General features: G+C 51.2%; 1 protein-coding gene across 13 annotated transcripts in view; it reads left to right on the forward strand.

Moving 5' to 3' along the window:
- BRD4 (bromodomain containing 4) overlaps positions 1 to 18,387 on the forward strand; it is an 82,502-nt gene that overhangs the window by 44,279 nt on the left and 19,836 nt on the right. For 10 of the 13 annotated variants that reach the window (XR_015709114.1, XM_087778107.1, XM_087778112.1 and 7 more), the window contains 7 exons: positions 4,365 to 4,648; positions 5,208 to 5,567; positions 7,509 to 7,637; positions 12,139 to 12,348; positions 13,327 to 13,526; positions 15,424 to 15,725; positions 18,115 to 18,225. Coding sequence is in view for 12 of the 13 variants with exons in the window: in XM_087778107.1 (XP_087634233.1) it covers positions 4,365 to 4,648; positions 5,208 to 5,567; positions 7,509 to 7,637; positions 12,139 to 12,348; positions 13,327 to 13,526; positions 15,424 to 15,725; positions 18,115 to 18,225 (1,596 nt within the window). In the remaining variant the exon portion in view is untranslated. Of the gene's footprint in view, positions 1 to 2,056; positions 4,260 to 4,364; positions 4,649 to 5,207; positions 5,568 to 7,508; positions 7,638 to 12,138; positions 12,349 to 13,326; positions 13,527 to 15,423; positions 15,726 to 18,114; positions 18,226 to 18,387 lie in introns of those variants that run through there. The other 3 variants (XM_087778120.1, XM_087778108.1, XM_087778119.1) reach the window with 3 other exon arrangements.

Here is an 18,387-nt window from a genome sequence, read left to right on the forward strand (position 1 = left end):
GAGGAGGAGCGCGCTTAACCAGCTGCCAGGTCTGGGATTTTCCTGATAACGTTTCCGAACTCTGCAGCACCGTCTCCTCTTTAAATAACTTTGTTATATTGAAGCCTCCCCTGGTTTCGAATCCGTTTTCTCCGTAAGAATCAAATTCTTTCACTCTAAGGAATTTTTTCCAATCTCTTAGTCCTCCTTTACAGCTCTTCTATGAACCCACTCCAATTTTTCACGTCAAGAACCGTGCACACCCCAACCAGACATAGATGTGACTGCCGCTAGAGGTAAAACAGCCTCCTGATTCCCTTATTTATCCCTCAAGGATTTCATTCGCTCATTTTGGGGGAATATCAACCGTTCCCCAGGCTCGACATCGGCTACCGACGCTGTCGGATCGTTCCTCAAAGGGCTGAGAACATCCCGGCCTTGACTTGATCTCAACGGCACCTCATCCGCTTTCGAGATCCCTCTCTGAATTTCAAACCATCTCCCATCCCCATCTCGCAGCGTTCTCGTTCTTTTAACCCGAACGCCGTGCCATAACCCAGGAAAACGTCGCGTGCGGGAGCATCGCCGAGCTTGCGTCGCCAAAAAAAAAGCAGCTTTGACGGTATTTACTGCCCGCGAGCTGGCGCGAGCATCCCGCGACCCTTCTGGGACGCTGCGGATCCTCGCGCCTCTTCTTGCCTCGGTCTTGGACTGGTCCTGCTGGCATCCCAACAGGTTCTTTTCCGAGGTTTACTGGCAAATCGGCAGGAGATGGCCAGGGATTTCGACGGTCGACCCTCGAAGGGTTTAGGAACCAGTTGTCCGGGTCATAAAAAAGAAATTGGACTTTGGGAGTTGCTGTTGAACGTTCTCAGGAGCTGTTGGAAGAGAAAACCTTTCTGCGCTGCCATCGCCCGGACGGCGAGGGCAAATTCAACCCAGCAATATTTACCAAATCCCCTGAGTCTTCCCCGATTTATTACTGATGCTCGTCATCTTCCTGCGGCGAGGGGCTTGCTGCCGTTTCCCGAACACCTTGTCTCCTAAACCACCGAGGAACAAAAACAGGGTCGTAAAGCCGAACACCTCAAACTGATTTAATTATTTCAGCTTTCTTTTTCTTTTCCCCTCCCTCGGCTGTTGTCGCTGCCCGCGTCTCTCCGTTACAGGGCTGAGCCTGCGTCCACGCGGATTTTTCTTGCGCGCCTCTGATTCTCCTCCTCCCCGTGTTACCGAGTCCTTTCAGCTTCGTGAAATCCGATTTGCGGCACCAACAAACCCAATTTACCTTTTTTTCTGCCCGTGACCAAGTTGCGATTACTTGTAGCTGAGAGGGTTTTTTTTTTAATTGTTATTTTTTTTTAGGCACTATCCCTGATATCCCAGTACCGTGCGCGGGGAGAAGCCCTCCTTGGTTAGAAAACGATTGCCCATCCTCTTTCTCAGCCTCTCTTTGCAGGAGAAGCGATGAAATCACCCGTAGAGAAGCTGTAGTTACCTACACGGCGTAGAGAGGCGCTTACAGACCCGGGACTCCTTTGCTCTGCCGTGACCCTATAGCGTATACGACACGTAGGTCCCGAGCTCAGCACCCTCCAGCTTTGCCTATAGCGTTGCCCAGCTCTCCGAAAGAAGCCGTAGGTGCATCCAGGGACCCTGTACGGCCCGTATATATGCCGCGTATATGGTGCTTTGGCATCGTGATTTGCTGTATAGAATAATCATAGAATCATAGAATCGTTAAGGTTGGAAAAGACCCTTAAGATCATCGAGTCCAACCGTTAACCCAGCACTGCCAAGGCCACCACTAAACCATGTCCTCGAGCACCGCGTCTACCCGTCTTTTAAATCCCTCCAAGGATGGAGGCTCAGCCCCTGCCCCGGGCAGCCTGGGCCAGGGCCTGACAGCCCTTCAGGGGAAGAAGTTTTTCCCAATATCCAACCCAAACCTGCCCTGGCGCAGCTTGAGGCCGTTCCCTCTCGTCCCATCGCTTGTTCCTGGGGAGAAGAGACCGACCCCCCCGGCTCCAGCCTCCTTTCAGGCCGTTGCAGAGAGCGATGAGGGCTCCCCTCAGCCTCCTCTTCTCCAGGCTGAGCCCCCCCAGCTCCCCCAGCCGCTCCTCCCCAGCCTTGGGCTCCAGCCCCTGCCCCAGCCTCGCTGCCCTGCTCTGGCCACGCTCCAGCCCCTCCATGGCCGCCTTGGGGTGAGGGGCCCAGCGCTGAGCACAGCGTTCGAGGGGCGGCCTCACCAGTGCCCAGCACAGGGGCACCATCACCTCCCTGCTCCTGCTGGCCACACCATTCCTGATACAGGCCAGGATGCCACTGGCCCTCTTGGCCACCTGGGCACACTGCTGGCTCATGTTCAGCGGCTGTCGACCAGCACCCCCAGGCCCTTTCCCGCCGGGCAGCTCCCAGCCGCTCCTGCCCACGCCTGCAGCGGTGCCTGGGGTTGCTGTGCCCCAAGTGCAGGACCCGGCCCTGAGCCTTGCTGACCCTCGCCCAGTTGGCCCCAGCCCAACGCCCCAGCCTGGCCAGGGCCCTCTGCAGGGCCTCCCTGCCCCCCAGCAGACCGACGCTCCCACCCAACGTGGTGTCACCTGCAAACTGACTGAGGGCGCCCTCCATCCCCTCATCCCGATCAGCAATGGAGATGTTGAACAGGACCGGCCCCAACACCGAGCCCTGGGGAACACCACTGGGGACCGGCCACCGACTGGATTTGACTCCATTCACCACCACTCTGGGCTCGGCCATCCAGCCAGTTTATCATGATATAGTAGAACATATAATAGAACCATACAATAGCATAGTAGAACAATAGAATAATAGAGTAGAATAATAGAATAATAAACTAGAATAATAGACTAGAATAACAGAATAACTATATATTTACTCTATAGAATATCTCTCCGGGGACCTGCAAGATCATTTTCCTCTAGTCGGCTACCCCTCCTGTTAAATCGTATTGTGCGCCAAATTCAGCGTATAATAACCGATTTGGGGTTAAATTATTAAAACCCAGGTGGGAGGATGGCTGGAAGGGCTTCGCTGCAAACCCCCCTGCGGGTTTCTCATCGAAATCTCGAGCTCCCGGCTAAGGTAGGAGGTGAAGCGCGTCGGCTTTGCCGAAGCGATGCAGAGCTTCTCCGCGACGAAAACTCCCGATTTTATTCTCTTAATGGGCGGCTGGTTTGGTTTTAGCGGAAATAAGCTCGCTAGCGGTTGTAGTTGAGCATCTCTCTTAATACGCGACATTTTTCAAGTGGGATTGCAATAATTGCAGCTCCTGGGGACTGACCGGGAGCAAATCCGGCTGCGTTTCTTTTCTAATTAATTATTTTTTGGGAGAATCATGGAAGAGGTGTTGGATAGCCGGCGGGGGAGGACACGCGGCTAACGTGTCGCGCTCGGGGGAGTCTCCTCGTTGAGCCAGCGGTGAAATAGCAGCCAAAATCCAGTCTCTGCAGCCTGGGAGGTGGGCGCGGGTACGGCTCGAGCGGCAGGATTTCCAGGGGGTGCGTAAAGGATGGTCCCCGTGTTTTAAAAAATACCGAGCTCGCTTCTTGCTGAAGATTTAAATCCAGTTGTTGGTAACGAGGTACGTTGGATAGCTGACGATCTTGAAGGTCTGCCGGTGGCGTGTCCCAGCATCATTCAAGCGTTGCAGCATTCCTCTTTTCCGTGCCGGAAAGTTTGGAAGCTTGGTCAGAGCTTTGTCCTGCGAAGCGACAGCAGCTCCAGCAAGGAGGTGACTTCCCCAGGGCCACTGGAAGGGCCAAGGACAACGCTGACGTTTCCAACCTCGCGTCCCAACCTCTACGGTTGAAATCGCCTCACGAAGACCTCGCTCTCCAGCCGTCAGGAGAGATTTTCCCTGGACAATAGCAGCTGCGATGCCTTAAATCACCAAGAATTGAGAAAGTTTTCTTGATAACGGAGCACAAAATTGCTCCTGAAGGAAGAGCTGCCCAGTTTGGGCTCCAAAATGATGATAGTCAAGAAGTGTTGCTGAGGAAAAAAGGGTAGGCGGGAAAAGAGGTGCTCATCGCCTTGCCCTGCCTGCAAGAAATCTGGTGTGAAGGGAAGGGGGAGAGGGGAGGACGCGTTTGGCCTGATCTTGGTCTTTTTCGGGAGGGGTTTTGGCACCATTAGGTCCTGAGCTGCTTCACCATTTCGCCTAGCGAGCCATAAAAATAATCCTCGTGAAGGAAAACGTGGCGAGCGTTTGTCCCTGACTGGTTGCTCGAGAACGGGACCCGCAAGAAATGAATGATCTAGTGAGCAATGTTCTTTAAATGGTGTTATTACGAAATATTGGTTTTCCCATTAAAACAATTACGTTTGAAGAGAGAAGCAACCTTTTCTTTCTTTTCTCTTGGCAGTGACATCCAAACCAGGATCATCCACGGTACCGAACGCAACCCAAGCATCGTCCCCGGCGCAGACGCAGGCGCCGCAGCAAAACCTCCAGTCCGTGCAGACGACTCATTCCTTTCCTTCCGTCACCCCCGACCTCATCGTCCAGACCCCGGTAATGACGATGGTGCCTCCTCAACCTCCCGTGCCGCCTCCGCCTGCTCCCCAGGCCCCCGCGCCGCCGGCCCCGGCTCCCCAGCCCATCCAGCCTCACCCTCCTGTTATCCCAACACCCGCCCAGCCCGTGAAGGTGAGTGATTTCCTTAATTATCTTAACGTGTGAGAGCTTAAATTATCTTCGTGGCGTAGCAACATTGCGGGTGGTCAAGTGGTCGCCCTTTGCTTTGCTGCCGGAGTCTCGTTTTAAGGGGAACGGCCGCAGTTTGGTCAAAAAATTCATGTTTTGAGAAACGTGAGGAGCCTACGGTGACCCCCTCTGACACCGGTTTAAGTCGGACGTGATGAATTCCACCCAGGTTTGCGTGGAAACCACGTTCGTCCTCCTTAAAACCTTCCTGACTTGAGCTTTGTATGACTCGGGAAGAAAATCTTGGCTTGCTGAAGTGACTCAGGCCCTTGACCTTTGCTGGTACGACAGAAATGATCCCTCTGGTTTTCCGTAGAGCTCGGTACAGGTCGACAATACCTGAATATCTTTGGAAAGGCTTCCAGCATCCTTCTCGTAGCGTTGCCGTGAGGCTTGAGTCACTAGCGATGGCCAATCCGAGTCAACGCTACAAGAAACGCAACTCGGTTGAAGCCAAAAGTATGATGCCAAAAGTAATATTGCTTTATTTGCTCGGTTATAGACAAAAAAAGGGGTGAAGAGGAAAGCAGACACCACGACACCAACGACCATCGACCCAATTCATGAATCGTCATCGCTGCCCACCGAACCCAAGTCCACCAAGTTGGGACCGCGTCGGGAAAGCAGCCGCCCGGTGAAGCCTCCAAAGAAGGACGTCCCAGACTCTCAACAACACGTGGTAGAAAAGAGTAGCAAAATATCCGAGCAGTTAAAATACTGCAGCGGCATCATCAAAGAGATGTTCGCCAAGAAACACGCTGCCTACGCCTGGCCCTTCTACAAGCCTGTGGACGTGGAAGCACTGGGACTGCACGATTATTGCGATATCATTAAACATCCCATGGATCTGAGCACAATCAAAGTAAGCTCAGGTTTATAGGAAGGGGGAGGTCGGGGTCTGAGCAGGAAAAACTTCATTTTCTCCCCGCGCGTGCGCACCAGGCGCCTTCACGGGTCTGCCGGATTTATTTTGGCCGTGGGCTTCTGGTACATTCGGTCTCTCTTCTTCGCCTCTTACTGTTATCCTGACATTTGGGAAAAACAAACAAGCCGGCATCCTTCCAGAAGGGCTCTTAGGAAACGCTCGCAGGGGTTTTTTTATAGAAAATTTCCATTACTGTATAAATCTACCCTTTTTTTTTTAGCCCAGGAGATGGCCTCAGTGAGCAGAAATCACAGCAATAAGAGGATTTGATTTAAAGCAACCCCATTTTCAATTCTTTTTAAAATAAAGGCCCGTCTTCCTGAAGTTGTCTGTCTAAATCAGTCTTCTGTTCAGCACAGGTAGTTCCCTCCCCTTGAAATTTGCTTCGTTTTAAAGAGCGACTGCAAATTCATCCCCGTTTCCCCTTGAAACGTTAAATTCATGATTGGAGTCGCTTCATTTTAAAGAGCGACTGCAAAGTCATCCACATTTCCCCTGGAAATGTTCATTCACGATTTAGAAATCTAGCTTTTTAGCTAGGAAACCGTAATTCCTTATTTAAAAGTCTTTAACTTTTTAGTTACCAAACCTTAATTCGTTATTTAGAAGTCTTAACTGTGTAGCTACGGGATGAACTCGCGTGCAAGGAGTTTGAGCTTAGCTCTAACTCCTGCTTCCCCCAGTTTGGGCCTGCGTTTTAAAACCAGAGGACTGAATTTTCCCTTCCCGCAGCCCGCCCCTCGCCGAGGTTGCACCGGGGCCGAAGCCAACGAGGATCGCGGCTCTTCCTTCGTCACGGCGTTTCGGACCTGTAGGGTCTCGGTGGGCCAAACCTTGGCAACGCCGACTTCAATTCTTGGCTTTGGCTTTCTCCTCCAGCCTGGCTGGTGATGAGCGTTAGGTCTTGCACGTCCGTAGCTGCCCGTACATCTCGCTGCCCAACTGTCTGGCAGCGCCGTCTGTCTGAGGTCACCCTTGGCAGATGTTGCCGGGACAGCTGTTGAAGGTTCTTCGTCTTTCAGTTGTCCAACTCAACCCCGCTTTCCCAGGGAGGGAGAAAGAGGCGTGAAGCTTCTCTTGGCTCAGCTGGCGTTGCCACAGCTGGACGTGGCGTTCGGGGGGGATGAGGAGGTCATCTCGAGGCTGTCTCCACCCGGATCGGTCCTCCCAGCTCCACGGAGGCTTGGGAGAGGAGCAGGTAGCCGTAGGACAGGTCTGTGCCCTCCCAGGGTGGAGGGCCGAGCTCTAGAGACACCAGCTTGGTTCCTGGAGGAAGGGTTGGTGGTTGAAAGCAGGTGAAATGGTTGAATCCTGTCCCCTACGTCAACAAAATCATCTTCCGTCGTTGGGTGGAGGACCATCCTGGTGTCCCCTGTCCCTCCAACCAGGCTGCGCCGTTAAAACAACTCTTGAGCTCTTCCTTCTAGGGGAACGATCTGGGCGAAGCCCACCGTGTTCTTCTGCTAACGCATGATCTTGGGCGCACGCGGAGGTGCAGCCCTTCTTGGTTGAGGTCAGGTAGAGCCAGGGTTCGTCCTCCCGGCCTTCACCACCGCTCTTCTCCCCGGTCGGTTCTTCATCCAAACCGCCTGGCTGCTGTCAGCCGCAGAGACGGCGAGAAGGTGGCTTGGAGAGCACGTAGTCCTCTTCTGAACGTCACTGAAGACGCCCGTAGTCGGCTCCAATTTTTTATAAACCAACCGCAATCCTTCATTTGACCAAAATTAGGCGTTCCGGCGTAGGGAGAAAACGGGTGCGTGAAATCCGCGGGCGCCACGGGGCCGTATTTATTCACTCGATCCGGTTTTTTTTTTTTGGATTTGCGCTGTTAATAGCGGAGAGTTTTTTGTTTGTTTTTTATTCTCTCCTCCTTTCTAGTCTAAACTGGAGAACCGGGAATACCGAGATGCTCAGGAATTCGCGGCGGACGTACGATTGATGTTCTCCAATTGCTATAAGTACAACCCCGCTGATCACGAGGTGGTGGCCATGGCACGGAAACTGCAGGTAAGGACGCGCGGTGTTGCCACCCGCTTCGGTTTTCGATGAGCGCCGACTCTCTTGACTTCTTTTTCCAGCGTAAGGCCCACGTAGTCTTGAAATAACGTAAAGAAACGCCGGCGTGGTAGGCAACGGTAAAAAAATGATACTTTTTGCTGTGGCGGTGACACAAGGATTGAGCTGACTCAGCCCAATTTGCTTCTTGAAACTTATTTTGTTTAATAGCGTCTTTTTCGTGTCCTCGTACCTTTTTGATAAAGTGCAGCTCTGAAATGTCAGCTTTTCTCCCCAAAACACCTAGAAAGAAAAGAAGTGACGATACCTGCTCGGTCGTGCTTTTTTAATTACCTCTTCCGTCGTTCTTACGGGGAAGTTTTCTGCTCTCCGCTCGTTCCTGAAGGGTTTGGAATGAGTAAGTTCATTAATTAGCCGATGAAGAAGCCACATGTCTCGAGTGAAGCGCTCGGCTTAATGCGCACACTCCGCCGCTCCAAAAAATCACCTCCATTCCCTCGTTTCTGAGTAATTCGGAGCCGCTACGCGGGGTCGCCCAGCCGAAGCGGGGAAAACCCCTTGGTTCCGAGCGGATCTGGGAGAGACCAAGCCCGTGCCGCTGCTAAAGGAGCTCACAGCAGCCGCGGAGAAGCACTGCAAGGGGACAAAAAGCTCCTACATTTGGTTTTTTGACCCAAATACTTCAACATCTATCCCTAAAAACACTCAGGCGTTCCCCGTATCCGTGATTTCAGGCCGTTCGTTCGCTTAAATGCTAATTTTTCCCTTTTTTTTTGCCCTGGGAGGATTGTGGGCGCAGTTGGCGTTTTCTAAAGCAATAAGCTTTCCTGGCCTACGTCGCTCAGTCGCTCCTTGATGACTTCACCGCGTCGCATTTGATAGCAACCAAGCGGCTGGGAGCCGCCGCGGAGTCCCCAGAATCCACGCGGAGCTGCGCGTCGGATGCCGGAAAGACGCCTCGACCGCGGCGAGGAGGGGACGCAGGCCGGGATGTGAGACGTCCGTGAGTCCACGGGAACCAAATCCGTAAGGGAAGAGGTTTTATTAGCCTAGAAAAGTGCGATTCCAGCGACAAGGACGAAGCAACGGAGCTCTCGCTACGTGAAAGGAGAAGAAAATCGGCGTGGTTTGCTTTCACCTTCAGAAAATGGGTTGAGGAGGGATCTGAGTTACGCCAGAAAGCACCGGAGAGCTGGGAAAAATCATTAGGTTGGGGGAAAAGCTGTTAAATCGGGAGGAAAGCTGTGGAATTGGGGAGAAAGCTCTTAAATTGGGGGAAAAACTACTAGGTTGCAGGATGTTTGACTCGAGAAACGACCAAAAAAAAAAAAGGAGAAATTGGATATTAATAGCTCGGCTGGCTTTTGCGAACTGGAAACCTCGGGTAAAAACCTCCGCGCGACGCGGCTTCCCCCTCCGCTGAAGTCGAAGGAGCGTCGAGGAAAAGAGCGGCTCGTGACATTCCTGCCAGCTGTTTTGCTTCGAGCCAGATGTGAAGCTGCCACCGGGCTTCAAGGAGCCGAAGCGGCGGCAAAGCCGGCCCGCGCGGCCTCCGAGATGCGGCCTCGGTTTTTAGGCGCTCGTATTTTTTCCTGGTGCTTTTATAAAATCGCAGCTCCGGTTTGGGCTGGTTTAATTTGAGACGACTGCTGAGTAAATGTGTGTTTCGGCTTGATTTTAGCATGAATTTGGTAGAATTCAGCATCTTATGCCTATTTTGGGGGGATTTTATGGTCAGCAAATGCCTGGAAAACGCACTGCTCGCCCTCTGGCTGCTCTTCTCTTCTTATTTTGGTCTAACGAAGAACTTTGCGGCCTCTTTAAGCGACGGCTTGGAGCGTTTTCCAACCAGCAGCAGAATGAATCTGATCTGAAATTCCGATCGTTCTCATCGCAGGCTGAAAAGTTTCGCGGAAACTCGTGACTTTTCTTTTTTTCACCCCATTTTATGGGGGAAAATCCTCAGCGACCGGGTGACGCCGTTTGGACCGAGGGCGGTACGAGATCGGGGTTTCACCCGCATCGATCCCGTGGACGGGCTCGGGATCCACTCGGGAAACTTTATTTCTGACCTAAAGATGAAAAAAGTGGGGTTTTGAATGTAATAATCCCCCGAAAACGGGCGTTAAATTTCAGAGCAGCCCCGTAGCGGCGATGGCGACGCATCCACACCAACTGGATCCCGCTCCCCACCTGCTTGAGCCGGAGGTGGCACCTCTCCGTTTGCTTTTCCCGCCCGCAGAAAACTGATTTCAGAAAGAAAACGGCAAAAAAGGGAGGTTTCTGGCGCGCTGCTGAGGTTTGGAAACAAGGCCGAGGATTCAAGTTTGGACTTGAGTTCCCCGTAAACGAGCGACGCGGCCCCGCTCGCGGCCTGCTGCGTTATCCCTCCGCCCCGGAAACATCGACCTCTGCGATAACTCGTTTTTTCTGCTTTTTGTTACTGCTTCGTCGTCGCAAAATGATTTCTGGGATTTTCAAGGTGAACGCCGGCTCGTGAAAGAAGTTTATGGTTGATATTTGTCCGAGCGAGGACGGGTCAGCGGGACCGGCGACGTACCAAAGAGCAGCAGTACGAATCCTCGATGAAAAAGGCATTAATTAGCGCGTTATCTGCTCACAGGGGTTTTTCTTTTCCGTCCTTTCCCGAGTGGATTCCTAGGGATCCGTCGGACACCGCGGGCTTCGCGTAACCCAGGTGCTTCTCATAACCCAGCAATTCATCGGAATTGATAAATGGCTTTTTAACTTTGCCCAAAGGAACTTTAAATTAGCCTTGCTGTTCGTTAAAACACTAGATAGAGATAAAAAAAAAGGAAGAGGGTTTTATTTCTCACCCTAGAGAATTTAAAAATGGAGTTCATAGGGTGGTGTGGCGTTGCCTGCCGGTGGTAACGAAGCACCGGACTTTCTGGTTTGTGGAAAACAATAATTAGGGTGTAAACAGCCATTAAGTGGGGTGAATCAGTGAGAAATGGCTGCGGCTGCCTCCGTCATCCCGTAAACGATGCCGTCGCTGGAGGAGCTGGGAAATCTCTCCCTTTCCTCCAACATTTTCTGCTCCTTCCCCTGAAATTTGAGCCTGGGCGCGTAAATGAAGGCGACGGCATTTCTGCCAGCAGATGGAAGCAGCAAAACAACATCCACAGCGCCCGGAAAAAACATCGCTGCTGGGAAAAAAAGAAACCCTGAATAAAGGCACGAGGAGGCTGAGGATGGAGAAACGCGGCCCAGCAGCGCTCCGCCTGCTCGCGTTTAAGGAGGGTGGAAAAATAACGTACGTCGAGGCGGGGGAGAGCCCAACGGGCCCTTAAAATCGCAAGGATGAGCCTGAACGAGAGGAGCTGGAAGCCTTCGGGAGGGAGAAGCGTCGCTCGAGCGCCGAGTTAAAGCAGCGCGATTCGGTATCGCGGGGCGTTTGGCTTGCTGAAGGATTTTGGAGGAGTCGTGTAAATCTACATGAACGCACACCCGCTTCGTATTTACAGTCCGTTGGGTTTTAGAAATAAACCACGGGTCTTGTCTGGTGGGTTGTGATCACGGCCACGCACCCAGGACTTGGAAAATAGGAAAAATAAAAGAGTCACTGGAGAGGGAAAGTCAAACCTTTGGGTGGGAGGAGAAATAATCTTTTCATTTTTTATGACTCGATATTAAAGAGGTGGACACCGACGCTTGGGCCGCCTTCGGGTTGTTCTTCCCGCCATCGCCCGAGTCATCTTCTGGGAGTTGCCGGGCTCCGTACGGGCTCCGAAAGGAGCCTGGGGCGAGTTGCTAAGCTCAGAAATAAATACCTGACTTCCAAACACCTAAAAGCAGGTGAACCGAGCCCGTTTTCAGGTCTCGCCTTGTAGGAGATGCAAAAAAACGGCATTTTTTTGTCTGCAAGTGCTTCGCCCTTCACAAGGTGGCACCTTAGGGGAAAAAAAAATCTCTTTTTGGGTGCAAGTTCCTCTTCTGGGAAACTAAAAAACCACGTTCAAAACCCGTCCTTCACGTGAAGTCAACAGGCACCGAGAAATATAACCAGGCGCTAAATTTAAGCAGGCTTTCCCGCCTTATCTGCCTTGTCTTGGGTTTAAATGGAAATGGATTTTCAGATCAGGCTTTAGGAGAAAATCGCTGGGATAAACTGGGATGAAACCGGTTTCGCATCCCTCGCTCTTGAGGATAGCGGAAGAAGACGTAGGCGATCTCAAGAACGTGGCCGATGCAGCTTTTAAATGAATCTTGTCCTTCTTGCTGGTAATTTTTTCCCCCCAAAACCGTCTTGGAGACGGTCAAAATTCCAAGTGGATTTGGAGCATTCCAGAAATTATCTTGTCTGTGACACGCGGCATCGTGGTGTTGGTTGGGGAGAGACCACAGATGCGTAGGGAACACCCGGGGGATCGCAGCCACGCTTGTGGTACCCTACTCTGCCAAACCTCGCGTTATTTCCCCCCTGTATTTTATTTTTCCCCTGTATTTTATTTTTCCCCTCTATTTTCAGGACGTGTTCGAGATGCGCTTTGCCAAGATGCCGGATGAACCCGAAGAACCTGTGATTCCAGCTTCTTCTCCGGTGGTGGTGCCGCCTCCCACCAAGGTGGCTCCCCCTTCGTCCAGCGACAGCAGCAGCGACAGCTCCTCCGACAGCGACAGCTCGTCGGATGACTCCGAGGAAGAGCGAGCTCAGCGGTTAGCGGAGCTCCAGGAACAGGTACCGCCTCCCTCCTGATGGATCGGGGGTGGCCGGCGTGTCCTTCTCCTTGAACTTGGTGGCCTCGGGGACTTTGCCCGAGCCGTAGCCTTTCTGGTTGTGTGATGGTGACCCTCAGCTGCTCCAAAATTGGTCGTTTTAAAGCGATGCACGAAGGAATCGGTGCTTTTCAGGGCGGTCCTTGCTGTTCGGACACGCGAGATGGTCCCCGACGGCAGGAATTTGCTGTCTGCACTTGGGTGATGTCTTCTGAGCAGGCAGGGACACCCCTGAGCAGGCAGGGATTCTCCTGAGCAGGCAGGGACGCCCTGGAGCAGGCAGGGACACTCCAGAGCAGGCAGGGACACCCTGGAGCAGGCAGGGATTCTCCTGAGCAGGCAGGGACACCCTGGAGCAGGCAGGGACACCCCAGAACAGGCAGGGACACCCCGGAGCAGGCAGGGACACCCTGGAGCAGGCAGGGACACCCCAGAGCAGGCAGGGACACCCTGGAGCAGGCAGGGACACCCCAGAACAGGCAGGGACACCCTGGAGCAGGCAGGGATGCTCTGGAGCAGGCAGGGACACCCCTGAGCAGGCAGGGACACCCTGGAGCAGGCAGGGACACTCCAGAGCAGGCAGGGTCACCCCAGCGCAGGCAGGGACACTCCAGGGCTGCCTGAACTCCAGAGCCATCACCGTTTCTCCCCGTCCTCCCCGTTCCCGGCATCGTCAGCGCTGGGAATTAAAGCATCGCTAGCGCTGACGCCGTGAGCCGCCCGCTGCTGCCCGAGCGGGGAGAAATCCCCCGCAAGAGGTTGGCGCCTGCTTGCAGCGGTCGATAATTTAATATAGAATAACGGCGGTGCGATGAAAAGCGGGAAGAAGCGACTTAATTAAGATAAGAAAGCGCTAGAGTGGAGAGAAAAAAATGAATTAATATGGAAGAGGAGGAGGTGCCGGGTAAAAATATCTTGATTTTGTTTGTCTGCCTCTCAGCTGAAAGCAGTGCACGAACAGCTCGCGGCCCTGTCCCAGCCGCAGCAGAACAAACCAAAGAAAAAAGAGAAAGACAAGAAGGAGAAGAAGAAGGAGAAGCACAAAAAGAAGGAGGAGCTGGAAGACGCCAAGAAAAGCAAAGCCAAGGAGCCGCCGCCCAAGAAGGCCAAGAAAAGCAACAGCAACAGCAGTACCTCCAGGTCAGCCCCCCTCACGTAATCCCCTTGACCTCCCGGCGCGTATAGTTTTGCTAACGAACTTAATTACGCGCAGGATTCTTGACGAGGAACGCCGTGGCTAGGGCCGACGCGGGCCTTGCTCGGGGTCGAGTCCCAACCTTGAGTTCACACTTCGTTTTTCGGGGCTGCTGGGAACGCGCTCAGTACAGGAGAGAGGGGGGAAAAAAAAACTATCCCGTGGAGTCGCTCTGGTGGATCCCAAACCCTCGAATCCTCTAAATTTTTCCTCCTTCTCCCTTTTTTTGGAAGGTTTTAAATTGAGAGGTAAGATGGCGAGAGCCGAGTCTTTACCGCTCGTCAGCTGCCGGCTCGGAGGGGAGGCAGGATCTTGGTATTTAACCCGAGGCGAAAAGGAGTTGTTTTGGCTTATTTAGCCGTAATCAGATGAAATTAAGAAAGGAGGAAATAACGAGCGAGACCTTGGAGCTTGCGTTCAGTGGGTCCAGACTTTGACCAAACCCCAGCGGGCACGGCAGCGGGTTATTTTAGGGCAACGGACCGTCTCTGACACCATTAACCTCATCCTTTCTCATTCTGAGGGGATTTTCTACCCCAACTTCCATTTATTTTACTGCGTTAGCGCTGACTCTGCTGCACATGGTGGGATAAACCTCTACAAATCTCCCTCCGTCGGTTTTATCGGTGTAGAGAACCCCGACGGTGACGTCGAGGAGTCCCCGGAGCCGAGTTTTTTTCCCTCCTGAACCTATTTTTTGACGGATGCTGGGTTTTACTTCTCCGCACGTGGCATCAGGCTCGAAAGAGCCCAAGTTCTTGCCTTTCCTGGCGAGAAACGGGCAGCATGGGTTGAGCTTTGGTCCGTGTAAGTGCAGATGGAAGGAATTCCGCTCCGGAGCGGCTCCTGCTTTTCTGAATTGCCTCCTGGAGCCGCTCATCTCTGGGGGAGCGAGCGCTGGGACGGGTGGCTCAGCCTTGGGTGTCTGACGGCAGGTTGAGCTCAGCCTTGGGCGTCTGACGGCAGGTTGAGCTCAGCTTTGGGCGTCTGACGGCAGGTTGAGCTCAGCTTTGGGTGTCTGAGGGCAGGTTGAGCTCAGCTTTGGGTGTCTGACGGCAGGTTGAGCTCAGCCTTGGGTGTCTGACGGCAGGTTGAGCTCAGCTTTGGGCGTCTGAGGGCAGGTTGAGCTCAGCCTTGGGTGTCTAACAGCAGATTGAGCTGAGCCTTCAGTGTCTTACGGCAGGTTGAGCTCCACTTTGGGTGTCTAACAGTAGGTTGAGCTCAGCTTTCATGTCTAACAGCAGATTGAGTTGAGCCTTGTCTAACAGCAGGTTGAGCTCAGCTCTCTTGTCTAACAGTGCGTTGAGCTCAGCTTTCATGTCTAACAGCAGCTTGAGCTCAGCCTTCTTGTCTAACAGCGGGTTGAGCTCAGCTCTTGTCTAACAGTAGATTGAGCTCGGCCTTCTTGTCTTAACAGCAGGTTGAGCCCAGCCTTGTCTAACAGTGGATTTTGTCTAACAGCGGGTTGAGCTCAGCCTTCTTGTCTAAGAACAGGTTGAGCCCAGCTTTCATGGCTAACAGCAGCTTGAGCTCAGCCTTCTTCTCTAACAGTAGGTTAAGCCCAGCCTTCTTGTCTAAGGCCACGTTGAGCCCAGCTCTCACATCTAACAGCAGCTCGAGCCCAGCCTTCTAGTCCCACAGTGGATTTTGTCTAACAGCGGGTTGAGCTCAGCTTTCCGTGCCCCAGCCTCGTGGTTGAGCTCCAAGCTCGAGCTAAAAAAGACGCTCGTTTCCAGGCTGGCAAGGAAAACCAGGGCGATTTAGCGGTTGCGCTTAAGAGCTTAGACCCAAGCGGCTGCTTTTCGGCGTGTTCCTTAATAACGGTTTATGCTTGTTCTTAAGTAGTAAGAAGGAGCCTGTGCCGGTGAAGAACAGCAAGCCCCCTCCAGCCTACGAGTCGGAGGAGGAGGAGAAGTGCAAGCCCATGTCCTACGAGGAGAAGAGGCAGCTGAGCTTGGACATTAATAAACTCCCCGGTGAGAAACTGGGCCGCGTCGTCCATATCATCCAGTCGAGAGAACCCTCCCTCAAAAACTCCAATCCCGACGAGATCGAGATCGACTTTGAGACGTTAAAACCATCCACCTTGCGGGAGCTGGAGAGATACGTCACGTCGTGTTTACGGAAGAAGAGGAAACCTCAAGGTAGCTTTTAACCTCAAATCCGGTTTTTTCTCCTTAATCCAGCGATGGTTTCCCAGGCTCGAGGCAGAGCCGGGTGGAAAAAAAGCCGGGTGCGGGTGTTTGTCCAGTGAAAAAGAGGATTTTCTTGAAGAGCCGCTGTTTCCCTCACGAACTCGGCAAGACGCGCGTTAAATCCTGCCGCCGGGCCGGAATTTGGTGGGGCCGGAATTTGGGCGGGGCCGATACGAAGCCGCTAATTCCCAAATTCCCTCTAAATATCCTTATTTTCATTCCGATCAATACCTCGCCGGAGAGCTGCGAGGCGTGCGTTTCGATCCGGCTTTATGGAACCCGGTGCCGAGCGGCGGAGCTCTGGGTTCCGCCCCCTCGGCGTGGCGGGACGCCGGCGTTCCCGACGGATGTCGGATGCGGAGCGGGGGGCCGAGGAGCTCCCGCGCCTCCGCTTCTGGAGGCCGAAGCGGGGGGGGTTTCCCCCTTTTTTAATACACCCAGGGTTAATTTTTAATGGCTATTTTGATATATTTTGATATATTTTGATATACTTGAATCCATTTCAATCGATTTCAATCTTTTAAGCTATTTTAATGGCCTTTAAATAAGTTTTAAATACAGTTTAAATATAGTTTAAGTATCTTTTAAATACGTTTTAACTATATTTTAAATATAGTTTAAATCTGTTTTAAATGTTTTAAATATACTTTAAATATATTTAAATGTTTTAAATATAGTTTGAATATACTTTAAATATATAAGTATAGTTTAAATCTAGTTTAAATATATTTTAAAGATAGTTTAAATATAGTTTAGATATATTTAAAGCATAGTTTAAATCTAGTTTAAATCTATTTAAAATCTAGTTTAAATCTAGTTTAAATCTAGTTTAAATCTAGTTAAATCTATTTAAAATCTAGTTTAAATCTAGTTTAAATCTAGTTAAATCTATTTAAAATCTAGTTTAAATCTAGTTTAAATCTAGTTAAATCTATTTAAAATCTAGTTTAAATCTAGTTTAAATCTAGTTAAATCTATTTAAAATCTAGTTTAAATCTAAATCTAGTTTATTTAAAATCTAGTTTAAATCTAGTTTTAAGTCTAGTCTAAATATAGTTAAATATAGTTTAAATCTGGTTTAAATCTAGTTTAAATCTAGTTAAATCTATTTAAAATCTAGTTTAAATCTAAATCTAGTTTAAATCTATTTAAAATCTAGTTTAAATCTAAATCTAGTTTAAATCTATTTAAAATCTAGTTTAAATCTAGTTTAAGTCTAGTCTAAATATAGTTAAATATAGTTTAAATCTGGTTTAAATCTAGTTTAAATCTAGTTAAATCTATTTAAAATCTAGTTTAAATCTATTTAAAATCTAGTTTAAATCTAATCTACGCCCCTTTTTATTGATAATATATTTTAAAACACATCTTTCTCCGATAAATCCGCGTATTTATTCGTGACCCAAGAGCAGATAACCATTTTTTTACGTAAATCACCCCCAGCAAAAGGGGAGGTGGCAGCGACCAGGGGCGAAATAAGGGAATTTGAAGGGAATCTCTGGGTTTCCCGTGGCCGAAGGGGCAGCGGTTCCTTCCCGGGATAAATCCGAGCGGAAAACAAACCCGGCCGAATCCTGGAAGGTTTCTTCATCCTTCCGTACCCGAGCAAAACATCGATATTTTATATTTTTCTGTAGCTGAGGGGTTTAGCGAAGGGGTCCAGCAGCGGCTTGAGCAGCTCCTAGGCTGTAGCTGCCTGGTTTTATTTTGGTTTAAGCTATTAAAAAAAGGGATTTTATCCTTTTCCACGGCCTCGGCCTCCTGCCGCCTCCTCAGACCAGCAAATTGAGGCAGCTGAAATAAAAATGAGGGAGTTTTCAGCCCCGTATCCCGCAGCCACGCGGGGTTAAGCACCGGCTCCCGGCTGGCTGCAGGCCAAGACCCCTCTGGGCTTAGGCCAGCCTAAAGCGGCTGGGTAAAGCCAGGCCTATCTACCCCGGAGGGGTTTAGGACAAAGAACGACCTCGCTCAAGCAAGCGGGCGCGTGCCGTGCAGCTAGGCCGGGCTTAAATCCCGGCTGGCGCCCATCGGCGCGTCCCCGTCCCGCTTCGGATGGCGACGCAATGCGACGCCCCGTCAAAAATCGTCACCCCAAAGATCTCCGAGACCCCCGCTAGTTCGAACCGGCGAGGGAAATAAGCCGAGACGCAGGATTAAAGCTCGGCTCAGCCCGTCGGCGGGAATATCCGGACGCCGCCGGTCTTGCGCAGCCTCCGGGGCGGCTGCTGGTGTCGGTAGGGGAGGAGCAGGCAGCACCGGGCAGGAATGAATTATTAATGATTATTTATTATAGTTATTAATTATCTTTTAACGATGTCGTACTGTTGTCTTCTTGCAGCGGAGAAAGTGGATGTAATTGCTGGTTCCTCTAAAATGAAGGGGTTCTCCTCCTCAGAGTCCGAGAGCACCAGCGAGTCCAGCTCCTCCGACAGCGAAGATTCAGAAACAGGTTAGACGCAGCTTATTTAACGACTCAGTCCTAGACCTGGTTTTCTGTATAAATAAATATGTTTTCATTCCTGGCTTGGTCTTTTAATTTTTTTTTTTTTTATTTTTTTTCTTCTTTTTCTTTTTTTTTTTTTTTGGGGGTGGGGGGGGGCCTTTATCATGA

This window comes from Nipponia nippon, unplaced genomic scaffold (genome assembly GCF_047370975.1).
Source record: "Nipponia nippon isolate SJK-2023a ecotype South Korea unplaced genomic scaffold, ASM4737097v1 scaffold_42, whole genome shotgun sequence".
In the NCBI taxonomy this organism is placed as follows: domain Eukaryota; kingdom Metazoa; phylum Chordata; class Aves; order Pelecaniformes; family Threskiornithidae; genus Nipponia; species Nipponia nippon.